Here is a 13,104-nt window from a genome sequence, read left to right as displayed (position 1 = left end):
TCTTTATTCAGCTCATAGTAGTGAGGAATGCAGTTTCCCCAAAACGTTTGCTTTATATACACTATTTACACAATGGGCCCCACGTGATTGGCTATTTCCGGGATACTCCTGTATGCCAATCGGAGTGCGGATTCACTTCCACCTGGAGCTGGATTGGGTGGCTCCTGCGGACCAATCAGACTGCTGCAATCTCAATCCTATTGTTCTGGGACCTATCGGACTGCTGCAATCTCAATCCTATTGTTCTGGGACCAGTCAGACTGCTGCAATCTCAATCCTATTGTTCTAGGACCAATCAGACTGCTACATTTTGGATGCTATTCAACTCAGTACATAACACCTTCCCTCCCATTACTGTCAATCATGCTCCATGGCATATCAAGGGGATGTTTCTCCCATGCAACTTGGGCTTTTTAAAATGTTATCCTTTATGTATCTAAGCTGAGCTCTGCTAGTGAGCAATATCCTTTCACTCTAAGCCATATGGTTAAGCTCTCCATTATAACAGAATCCTAGGTATCTCTTCCCTTCTTCTACCTACATTAGTTGCTATCACACATGTGGTTCTTGTCTCCTCCCACAGAACCCCAAAGATAGTCTGCATTGGGTCCCCTGATAGTATTGGGCTGCAATTCCCATCATCTCTGGTCACTGCCCATGCTTGCTGGGGATGAAGGGTGTTGCATTCCAACAACTTCAGGAGACAGAATGGTGAAGAAAAGATCTATTCCATGGATACTACTGCCCTGGGACCCTTGACCTATTTACATTTCATGAGTTTGAGCAGGTAGTCCATAGGGTGAGACACTTTTAATTCCAGCAAGAGTTAAAATTTAAGCAAGGATTCATATTTTTTGAATGGCCAAATTAGGTAATGGGCATTAATGAAACAAAGGGAGTGGCTCTGTGTGAGACAACAAAGGTGTGGGCCTCCCTCTCTCAACTCTAGGGAAGTTAGAAAGACCAACACAGAGTTGAGAGTTATATGAAATAGAGACTGGAAGCAAAGTTGCATGCTGGGAAGCCAGAGAGGCAGAGCATGTTTGATTTCTGTTTGAATCCAAGGGTGCGGCTATGAGAGAAACAGGCCCTCTTGGGATGTTAATGCTCTGAATCCCTCCAGGGTGTATATATGTGTAAAAATAACATATATAATAAAGACACCACAGTTTCTTCTGTACCTCATTCCAAAGGAAACACATCTGGAATCCCTGGAATCTCACAATGCTAGGAGATTTGGATGACGTGCAGCAATATGTAATGAAGTTTCCAGGTGAGCTTCCCTGGATAGAGCATCCCATAAGTGGGGAGCCACCACAGAAAAGCCCCACTATTGGGTTGCCACTCTCTGGACCTATTGTGAAGGAGGCACACAAAAGGGCCTCAGATGATCACAGCATCGGAATTATTTCAAATGAGTAGAGAGGTCCTTCAGGTTCTGCAGTCCTGAGCCCTTTAAGGCTTTACAGGTTAAAACCAGCACTTTGAATTGTCCCTGGAAAGTAATCAGTAGTCAGTGCAGTTGGGCCAGGATTGGTGTTATATGCTTAAAATGTCTTGCCCCGGTATACAATCTGGTCATGAAATTCTGCACTAGCTGAAGATCCTGAATCTCTTTGGAGGAAGTCCTAGGTATAACACATTGCAATAATCTGACCTAGAGGTTCCCAGATCATAGGAAACAGAAGTTTCATAGAATCATAGAATTGTGGAGTTGGAAGAGATCGTGAGGATCATCTAGTCAAACCACCTGCATCCTATACGGGGATTGAACCTGCAACCTTGGCGCTATTCGAACCACACTCTTATTCATCAATGGGATGTGGCCTCGGGGTCTTGACACACAATGAAGATTCTCTCTAAAAGCTAACACAAAAACTGTTTTATTCCATTTGTGCAGAACAATTTCCTCCCCCTTTTTAAATCATTGGGAACCATTGATCTTCTTTATTTTTTACTTCCAATGGATGGACATTTGTTTACTTTAACTTATGGAAAATTGTGAGTAAAATCTTCACTTTTTTGCAAAGCTAATTTTTTTGTGATTTATTCTAGCCTCAGTATTTTTATGGGGACTATTTTATTTAAAAGCTGGATGAGGGCTGATGCAAATCCAATCCATTTTTAATGTGCTGCAAAAATCCCTATTGTGCCAACATTGTAATGAGAGAGAGAGAGAGAAAGCATTTCTCTTCCAAATCTCCCTCTCTAACATCACAGTTCTTAAGAGCAAACAACAAAGGAGCTAACTGTGCTGTATAGCTGAAATATTGGTACAACCACGGAAACCACGAACAATATTTGGATGTTGAGATTACTGTAACATGAATTTAATGAAATAAAAAATTCTTTCCAGTAGCACCTTAGAGACCAACTGAGATTGTTCTTGCTATGAGTTTCGTGTGCATGCACACTTCTTCAGATTCTTCTTCAGATTCTTCATTTATCTGAAGAAGTGTGCATGCACACGAAAGCTCATACCAAGAACAAACTCAGTTGGTCTCTAAGATGCTACTGGAAAGAATTTTTTATTTTGTTTTGACTATGGCAGACCAACACGGCTACCCACCTGTAACATGAATTTAATGCACAAATATATAAACAAAAGGAAAACAATCACCTGCATTTTAAAATGAAATGATATTGAACACATTAGCCCCAACCTGACCTGAGGAAGGCCTGACATGGACTTGGGCTTGAATCAATTCTCATGTTTCTGCAGGATAATCCACTCAGACAATGCCCTGGAGAAGCAGATCACAGTAAGTAACAGCATTGCAAATTCTGTTCAGTAGCAGGTGAGGGGAGGGTTAATTTTCCTTACTTTGACTGTGTGTGTCTTTTGAGGGCATAGAAATGTAGGCCAAAAATGCAGATATTGAGCAAAGTTTACAAAAGATGCATAAGTACCCCATGGCCTCAGCATAATGTGTAGTGGTTAGTGTGTTGTCCTAGGCCCTGGGAAACTAGGAATCAAATCCCCATTCAGCCATGGGTCAGATGCCATCTTTCAGTCTAAGATTCTTCACAGAGTTGCTGAGAAGAGAATAGTGAGAGAGGGAGAGTTGTGTACTCCTTGGACGGCATAGAAAATGGAATATAAAAACAAAGGAAATAAAATCTCATTGCCACAACATAAGGTCCCTGACTAACAGCATCTCTTTCACCTTCTCAACTACGGTCCTCCTTCTTCCTTATTAACCTCTCCTTACTGTTCATCTCAGGTCTAAGTATAATGATGAAGATTTTGGGGAGAAAGATGCAGCCCAATAAGCCAGCAGTAGAGGCTAAGATGGAGAAGATCTCCACAGCCACCATGTATTTCCCTTTGGTGCTCAGATAAGTGGGGACAAAGGACAGCCAAACACTGCAGAAGACCAGCATGCTGAAGGTAATCAGCTTGGCTTCATTGAAAGTATCAGGCAACTTCCTGGCAAAGAAAGCCACAGAGAAGCTGACAATGGCCAAAAGACCCATGTAGCCCAGAATCAGGTGGAACATGATGTCTGAGCCTTCATTGCACTGCACTATGATTTGCCCGTCCTGGGAGTGCAGGTCAAACTCTGGGAATGGGGGAGAGGATGCCAGCCAGCCAAGACAGATGCCAGCTTGAATGAGAGAGCAGAAGGTGATCAGGGATCCTGCCAGCCTCTTCCCAAGCCATTTCCTCAGGCTGTTCCCAGGCTTGGTCACCATGAATGCCAAAACCACCGTGAGGGTTTTGGCTAACACACAAGCAACAGCAATGGAGAAGACGATGCCAAAGACGGTTTGCCTCAAGACACAGGTCACCTTTGTAGGCCTGCCAATGAATAAGAAGGAGCAGAGAAAGCAGAGCAGCAGAGAAGAGAGCAAGGTGCAGGTGATGCCCCAGTTGTTGGCTTTGACAATGGGAGTGTTCCAGTGCAGAGCGAAGGTCCCCATCACAACAAGTGTGACCAGGGAAAGCAGGAGAGCCGAGGAAGCCAGAATCGCCCCCAAGGGCTCCTCATAGGATAGGTAGCTGATTGTTTTTGGAATACATTGGTCCTGAAAGGCATTTGGGTAGTGATCATCTGGGCACTTCTCACACTGATCTGCATCTGAAAGTGAGAAACATGCTTGTAGCATTTCTTGAAGTGATAATTATTAATATTATTGATACTGTCTATTATGCTGTACACGAAGCTTATCACTGAACTGATGCAAAGCCTATTTTTTCAACTAAGTGATGGCTACTCTCTGGGCATCTCAGCTGTACAAATCAATCCATTCATATTTATTTGTCATCATTGCAGTATACTGATTCATTTCAGTCTTTCTCCGTTAAACATGTCTATCTCTGCATCCATCCCCACGTCTTTGCATTTCAAAACTTGTGGCCAAGTGTTTCTTTTTTTACACTTTCCGTAATTCAATTTGGGAGTGGATGAAATACCCTGTCATTTGCTCACTGGGAAAATCTATATTTGATAAGAAATACTGTTCCTAAGAATTGGAACTTTGTGGTTACAATAGAGGCGATAATTCACTACTTGTAAATAACAGAAGATGAAAATTTGTTGGCTGCAGGTTCAATGGAGAGAAAGGAAATCTATGGAGTGCAATCATAACCATTTCTACAAAGATTTATGTCATGCTGATTTCAATGGTGCTTACTCTCATGTGGACATAATTTCACATAAGATATGCTTGAATGGTTGTTCAAAGGGGAGGCAAAAGGAAAGGAGAATATGTACCAGTAAGACAAATACATGTCTATTGTATGTTGGAGAGGAGGATGGGAATTCCAGGTGACTCAGGTTCCTTCACTTACCCTTCTGGACTGAAATCCTCCCTTTAGGGCACTGAACACAGTCATAGCAACAGATTTGCTTTCCCTGCTGCGTAAACATACTCTGTCCAGGATGGCAGCTCTCAACACAGGTGGAAACGGGCAGCTTCTAATGGTAACGACAAGCAAGGGATTTTGAATGGAATAAGTTGGCTTCTCTACAGAAATCAAATTTTCATCTATGTCCATTTTGCAGCAGACAGGTCACAGTACTGAAATTAGAGGATGGCTGTGAAGCCTTTGCTCCCTGGGCAAGCATCAGGCTTCCTTTACCCCATGCCTTTCCTAACCATCCTCCCCCTTCCCCCTTCCCTTCCCATACCCTCCAGATCTCCCCCCGGGTCCAATCTTTCCAACTCCTTCATCTTGTCTTATTGTTTCCATCGTATTCAATTTTAAGCTTGCCAGTCTTAGTTGTATCTTCTTCTTTTCCAGGTTGTATCCTTTTTCTTGACGGGTAGCTACTCCAGCATAACCATAACATATCTCTTCTTCTGTTACATCTTGCATTTTCCTTAGTTGCTGTCCTTGAACCCCTGGTCTCTCACACCAAGAGTTCTTTGTTCTGTCCAGTCCCTGGGCACCAAGCCTCTCACGCTTGAAAAGCACATCATATTTTCCTGATTGTGAAACCTTATAAGCCACCTCTTTTTCCTCAAATTCCTCCGCTTCAGCAGCCTTTTCATCCAATATATTCATGAAACGATTAGCAAGAACAGTTCCAATCCTGGCAAACTTATCAGTAATGCTCTGTTGAAGCAATTCAAACTCTAATAGCAGTCTCTGTTGAAAAGATGTCGTTAAGTCATCCATTATCTCAGCTTCAAGGACTCCGTGGGGTTGGTAAACAGGAAATGGAGATGGAGAGTTCTCAGTAACTTTCCACATACGCATTACAATTCAGCCTAATGGCTGCCATTCAGCTCCTGATCCAGACTCCTTAACCCAAGGGGTTAACGGTATTTCTCCTTTTACATTATAATCCACAAGAAAAAATAAATCAAATGCTCAGTCTTATCCCCAAACAGGGTATTCTACGGTTTACGGAATCAGCAATCTCCTTCAAAGCCAGTCTTTCACGGCTGCAGCTTTTTAGTTGTTACTTTGATCTTGCCGCTGTCAGAGAGAGACGGACCTCCTCTTTTGATCTCTCTCTGTAAGCCGAATTTCAATAGAATTTACAAGTCAATTGTGCTCAGTACTTACAGAGTCCTTCTTTTAAATCCAATTAGGGAAATGCGAAGCGCTCAATTACCGCCAGTTGCCGCTGCTTTGTGTATTCGGGAGAGTGGGTATATCCTCAGTACTGCGCCAGAGCCCCGCTCGCTTGAACAGACTTTACTAAGTGTACTCAGGAGCAAGGATGGTGCTTCTAGTACCAGCTGGATCCCAGGTCGTCAGGACGCTCCTCCTGAGGTTTTTACGGAGCCCGCTGCGCGGTAGCGGCAACTCCTGACCCGAAAACACCGGAGCCCCCTCGGAGCTGAGAGAGCTCCCGACTGAATGGAATGGCGCTCCACCGGAAGTCTTCACTCTTTTTTAAAGTTTAAATAAGAATTAATTTTTACTCAGTGTACTTTAACTTGCAGATTAAAATATACATTGCAGGTATGTGTTACTTATGTTGCTAACATATCTTACATATATTTTTATCTAAGATAAATTCTGTTACATACTGACAGAAGCACAACATAATATTCTGCTGTATTGCCTTTTTAATATTCGGTTGGGAGCCTACTGCCCTAATTTTACCAACTGACATAACTATGCCATTTTAAAATGTTTTTTTTAAAACGGGGTCGATTGGGTTGTTGTTTTTATTTTTTTTACGATTATGTATTATGTATTTTGTGGTTTTATATGTTTATTTCATTCTGTGAATAGCCCTGAGACCTCTGGGTATAGGGTGGCATATAAATTCAATCCATCCATCCATCCATCCACCAATCAATCAATCAATCAATCAGTTGCATCAGACATATGAAAGCAAATCGTACTATAGCCTTCAGAGCATTAGCTGTTTCCTTAGCCTTTTGGATGCTTTCATCCCAAACATTATGCGTCAACCTGCATGGAGTTTGGCCCCACCATCAGCCTGATGGAGACCAACATCCTGGAACTGGATATCACTGGCAATCCATCCATCAACATTAGTGACCACACACTTCAGGTGGTAGACAATTTTATTCCTACCTGGGCTCCACTTGGTGGGACAGAGTCTCCAACAAAGATTATTGCCAACAACACATTTTGGAGCACAACAGTCCCTTTTCAAGAGCCTTAAACATTTGCCAACTCCTTACCCAGAAATACCTTGTTCTTTAACCCTGAGCTCCAAATTTGAACAAAGTAACCAAAATAGTATTTCATCAGTGAGTACCAGAGCTTGCCTCCTCACACTTCTCCTTTGTAGCCATCTCTGTTTTCCTGCATCTCCTGATCCTCTCATAAAAGATGATGATGATGGATGATGATTAAAACAAGAAATAGTCCCACCCACCTGCTTGAACTTGGGATTCCATGCAATGGCACTTCCATCCACTGTGAACTCTTTTCCTGGGGGTTCCTGAGGGTCCACCCTCCCCACTCGGACTCTCTGGAAGGACTCATTGGGAAATGTGACCAAGTTGAGGAGATCATAGCCACCTGCCTGCTGCCCCTTCTCATCAAAAGAGATTTCTTCCCCAGCACTGTTGTTGAAGTGGATGTTTTTCAGGAAGGACTGGAGCTAGATTGCAAGAGTGAAAAAACACAAATCTTGTTGGCTAATACACTCTCTCTTTTCCATTTGCCAGTTGGACCTTTACATTTTTACTACCATTCCCCAGTATGTTATAGGACATTGAAAGCTGCCTTACAGCGAGTGAAATCATTGCTCTGTATAGCTCAGTTATTTCTACACTGGTTTTTATTTACTCTTAAAGTTTCAGAGTCTACCCCAGCATGATCTTGAGATGCTAGGAGTTGAACATGGGACTTTCTGAATGAAAGCAAATGCTGTGCCATTGAGCTGTAAGCCTTTCCAGTTTTAATATTAAGAGAATGGCTTCGTATGTTTTTAACTTGGCATAGATATTGGGTACTTAAAAAAAAAACCTCCCCATTAACATATGAAACTGCATTGTGCTGAGTCAAGCAATTGTTCGCTACTCTAAATTGCATACCTCAGCATACACCTTAGGTTCTGATAAGAGAGGACACCCCTGCCCTTTGCTCAGCCCCAAGTAGGAGAATCCTGGGATGGATTAATTTAAAGAGCTTTCAATGTGCAGCATGCAAAGCATGTGGTCTTTCACTGAGATAAAGTCCCTCCCAATAACAGAGCTCACCAGGGAAAATCCCCAAGGCCTCTCTTCCATGCCAGGGCTCAGCTGTGCAACTTATGAAGCAGTAATAATAACTCCTGTGCTTCTAACATTGAGAAGAGTAGTTGACAGTACCTGCCAGGGCTGAACTTTTTGCTGCATCCTTCTCTCGCCCAGTACTTTCTGTTTGGCTGTTGATGAATACATGCTATGGAGAGCATGTGCTACAGCATGGACGGCATTGTAGATGGTGTAGCTCTGGCTGGACATTTCCATTTCAAACACAGGTCCAGGGAGTTTCTCCAGCTTCTCCTCCCCAGAGCAGGGTTCCCAACTTGTTTCAATTAGATTGTTACCTGGGAATGAACAGAGGAATGCACTGCCCCAGAATTGCTGGATGAAATAAAGATTTGGCTGCCATGGATTTATGGTCTCTAGAAAGTCCTGAAACCCTGGAACTAGATTTGAATGGAGTGTAAATGACAAGGTGCCATTGAAGGATATGGAAGGGAATTTGTCTCCAACCAGCACGGCAGTGAAATCCCATTGAGCCATTGTAATCCACACCCTCTGCAGAGGGTACATAAATAAAACCTCACAGGAGACTAAAACCAGTCTCAAACCCTCTAGAGACTGACTGTCTCCGTAGACCAGAATGACATTCATTTGCATCTGTGTGAGAGCAAACATGATTGGATTCAATTTTTGTTTAAGAAGATCATTAGGTAAATAATTTGTCACTAGTGGGATCTCCAGTGTCCAGGAAATGCAGAGATTATTTTGGAAAAGCCTTGGTCTGAGAGTACGAAGGAAGGTTTCTCCACTGTCATCTTCTGAAACAAGGAGGCCAATCCAGTTCCACCCAAACTTCCTGAGTAGCCAAACAATGCCATCATACTGAGCTTCTTCATTGGGGACCATTTGGAAGAAGGAAGGGAAGTTCCTTTGGTCACTCAGCACTGGATCCAAGGAGCCATAGCTGAGCTAAAGGGAAAGGCATTATGTTTTTAAGAATCCAAAGATCATCTATTTGTTCATAGAAAGAATACTTTGTTATTGTGGTGGTTCATCACCTGGTATAACTTTTATAAGTATAGCAGCCTGGCATTATTAAGTCTCAGGCTAGTAGATGTTTCTAAGCAGGAGGCTGGGTACTCCCATCATTACATTACATACATTACATGCTTTGTGGCATGCTAAGGTTTTGAAGCATAAGAGGTTTGAGAATTAGTAGTATGGGTTTATATGTCCCCCCTGCAGAAATCCCATAGCTAGGAGACTTTAACATAGTGTAGAAAACATAATATAAGGGTATTGAAAGCTAAACTGGATGCTCTTTTGGGGATTTCATGTTGATGTACATGTTTGTGGCTGTATCTATGTGTCAGGAGCGTGGCCGAGTCAATTGAGGAAGAAGAGCCAGACGAAGGAGAGGGAGGAGAGACAGAGTCTGACTCAGAATTTGGCAAAATAAAAAATAAAAATATTACTTCCAGTAGCACCTTAGAGACCAACTAAGTTTGTTATTGGTATGAGAGGTATCTGAAGAAGTGTGCATGCACGCGAAAGCTCATACCAATAAAAAATTTAGTTGGTCTCTAAGGTGCTACTGGAAGGAATTTTTTTTTAAATATATATTTATATTTTTTATTTTTTATTTTGTTTCGACCAACGCGGCTACCTACCTGTAATCTGAGTTTGGCAGTCTTCAGGAGGGGGCAGGTCCAGTCCCCATTCTCCAAGAAGAGTTCACTGAGATAGTTAGAGCAGGCACAGACAGTTTGCAAGAAGGGGGAGTAGAAGATATTGGTGGTGGTGTTGCTGGGTTGCTAGGCAACCATAATCAGATAGACAGAGGACTGACAGTCCTTTTTTTTTGAATGTGTAGATTCCTCCCAGAGGCAGTGGAAAGGAGGGCAATAGGAGCGCACCACCCAAGTGGTGCAATCCCGGTGGGGTTCCATTCCAGCTGCCCCCCCCCCACCATGCTGGGCGCCACGCTTCCGCAGGTGGTGTGCCCCGCTGCTAGGATGAGCACCATGCTGCTGTGGGCTGCGTGCCCCACCTCCAGAATGCCTGCCAACCCCGAAGAGTTGAAAAAGTCAGATTGGAATGGAATTGTAAAAGGTGATAGGCTTTTAGTTCACGTTTTTCCTGTTGTGATTAACTGAATAAATAAATCCAACCATAAAAACTGCCAGTGACTTGTTAATTCTTATCGGGGCTTGGAAGGCTGCCTGGAAATCATTACACTATGTATCTACACACATACCTGTGGCATCTTGTAGGTGCTTAATATATTGGCCATCTGAAGGGAGTTTTGGGAGGTGAGCCCTCCAACGATGGCAATTAATTTATCTTCCCCATTACAGTGGTAATTGGGGGGATTTCGTTGTCCCATGGATAGAAGAGCAAGAGTGTTTCCACAAGTTCGCAAAGGATTAAAAGCATTCTCATAAAATGTTGATCCCAACGTGATGTTGGATAAGATTCTGGCATTCTTGTTGATCTCTTGCATGGCAAAGATGAAGGCAAGAACATGCTGGTAGTTTTTCGGGATGGGTCTGCAATAAGACCGAAATAAATGCAATACTGGCAGAAGAGAAACAGTTGTGTTTCAATTTTCATTTCGACTTGTGAATCTTTGTACCTTGAACATTGCAACCCATAGGACAGGAACATTTTATTCCAACTAATGAAACTACAGCAGTCTCCTAATAGAATTTGATTAGATGTATGTGAATGGTGGATTCCAAGAGATCCAATGTTGTGCTGTGGATGAATTCGTGGGTTTGGATATGGGAACCTCTGAACCATAAGTTCTTAAAGTGCCAAGTTCAGTCAGGCTCTAATTCTGTCCCCATTTAACTAGGTTCAAAACCACAAACACAATGGAATATAATACTGAGTGAAGCTGATTGTATGTTCCCAACACTCCCTATGCATCTTTCTTAGATATAGTGTCCATGCCTACTTCTTGTTTAGTTTCTTTGACCACCACCTTCCTTCCATTTCTGAAACGTTAAGTATTGATGGGAATGTATTGTCAATTGATCCCGTAGAAGAACATTATACAAAGGTGGTCTAAACTTGTTGGCTGAAAGGTCTTTTTTTAGCAGCCCTTGAATTTGAGCCTAAGAGAGGGAGAAAGATGAGAGAGATGGTGTGGGATGTTCTTTCACATCCTCTCCCTTTCTTTCTTTACTGCCTTTCCCCCGCACTGCCTTTTGCATTGTTGGTCTTTTAAATTGTTCCTTTGATGCAAGCCCAAGCCATTAGCAACAGACAAGAGTGCATTGTTTCTGGGAAACGCAAGGTCTGTGTCATCCAGGCTCAGACTTGTCCTAGTGCAGGGGTGGCCAACTCCCAAGAGACTGTGATCTACTCCCAGAGTTAAAAACTGGCAGTGATCTACCCCCTGTTTGGGGGGGGTTTAGGTCCAATTTGTTGAGGTATTTTTTGGGAGGAGGGTATTTTTGGAGGCCATTAACATTTGGGGGGGGGGTTCAGGGCAAAAATGTCGAGCTTTTCTTAGGGGAGACAAACCTGTTGAGCTTCTTTGGGGGAGTCAGTGATCTACCAGTGATCTACCGCAGATGTCTAGTGATCTACCGGTAGATCACAATCTACCTGTTGGACGTGCCTGTCCTAGTGGAAGATGATGATCCATTTGTGGAAACCAGCTTAGCTCTGCCCTCCTGCCAGATGGAATGTGCTACCTGTAGCCCTGATGCTGCTGCATGCTTTTTATATATATAAAATGAACTTTGGAAGCAAATCCTTCCTCTTCCATTTTTTTTCAACGGGATTTGCTTCCCTAGTAATCACGCACAGGATTACATGTTGTGATCACACAAGTTTCCACTGGAAATTGTTTTCTCCCATGAAAACTTGTGGTAATGAAAACTGTCCTTGGTCCCAAGTATTGGTGAAGAAACATCCCACAGGCCTCAATGGAACTGGCTTTCATGCAGATTTGTTTTATCTGAAGAAGTGTGCATGCACACAAAAGCTCATACCAAGAACAAAGTTAGTTGGTCTCTAAGGTACTACTGGAAGGAATTTTTTTTATTTTTTATTTTGTTTTGACTGTGGCAGACCCACATGTCTATCTACCTGTAACTGTTTTAAGCTGTTTAACTCGAGTGGTGGGACCTAAGTCTGAACGTATCGTAGAAGGATTAAAGGAGAAGCAAAGACAGAACCTAATGCAGTTGTTTATTTCATAAACTCAGGAATGATCAGTGGACCCAGTAGAAGATTCCCAATAAATACATAACTACTTACCGAGCATATAATAAAGAGGTTTGTGGTTCCTCTGTTAATTTGTGCATTCTGAAGTTTGCTTGTGAAATGGATACAAATTCACCAATGATCATGTCTGCCGGAAGACCATATGTAGTGGTTTGAATTGTTGGTCTCAATCTGCATGAGGAGGAGGTCAAACTCTTGCTAGAAGAACAATGCAGCAGCAACAGCAGGAAAAGCAGGTGGAGCGCTAACCATTCTTGGGTTGAACAGCAATTTGATGTCATCATCTTTACATTTAATTGCCAACAGCATTTCAGTCTTGGCTAAAGTTATAGGGAAACCTGGCTGCAGGGAGCTATGCACCGGCCTCAAATACACCTCCCTAACTGGATTCATATAAGTTGCTAGGGCAGGGTCATATACAGGATCATCACATTTGGAAAAGGCTGTTTCTGTGGCTGTTATTGTGCCTGGCGTCTGATTTCCCATGGGATATTTGGCAGTAGTGATGATGAACAATAATTATAAAAATTACAGGGTGGGGGATCTGTTTTGCTCAAGTCCTCACGTTTCAGAGTAAGGAAAGCGCTATGTCAGTGTCATCCCACTATATCTGAATACATTCTCCTTTGTGATGCAGTTTCTCGGACAGTTGGTATAATTTTCTGAATAGATTCAATGTGAAACTTGTGCAGGGTAAAGAAAGAGGCTTGTAGATGTACATATCACTTCTTC

General features: G+C 42.6%; 1 protein-coding gene across 1 annotated transcript; it reads right to left on the bottom strand.

Annotated features, from left to right (window-relative positions):
• Positions 1-3,171: 3,171 nt before the first annotated feature.
• LOC117057500 (vomeronasal type-2 receptor 26-like) lies at positions 3,172-11,860 on the bottom strand. Its single transcript, XM_033168348.1, has 8 exons — positions 11,838-11,860; positions 10,391-10,682; positions 9,804-9,947; positions 8,925-9,102; positions 8,254-8,474; positions 7,314-7,541; positions 4,796-4,922; positions 3,172-4,082 (listed from the first exon to the last, which is right to left on the bottom strand). The coding sequence occupies exons 1-8, from the start codon at positions 11,858-11,860 to the stop codon at positions 3,172-3,174; spliced, it is 2,124 nt and encodes a 707-aa protein (XP_033024239.1).
• Between the last annotated feature and the right edge of the window lie 1,244 nt (positions 11,861-13,104).

This window comes from Lacerta agilis, chromosome 14 (genome assembly GCF_009819535.1).
Source record: "Lacerta agilis isolate rLacAgi1 chromosome 14, rLacAgi1.pri, whole genome shotgun sequence".
Lineage (NCBI taxonomy): Eukaryota > Metazoa > Chordata > Lepidosauria > Squamata > Lacertidae > Lacerta > Lacerta agilis.
This window is presented reverse-complemented; position numbering and strand designations above follow the sequence as displayed.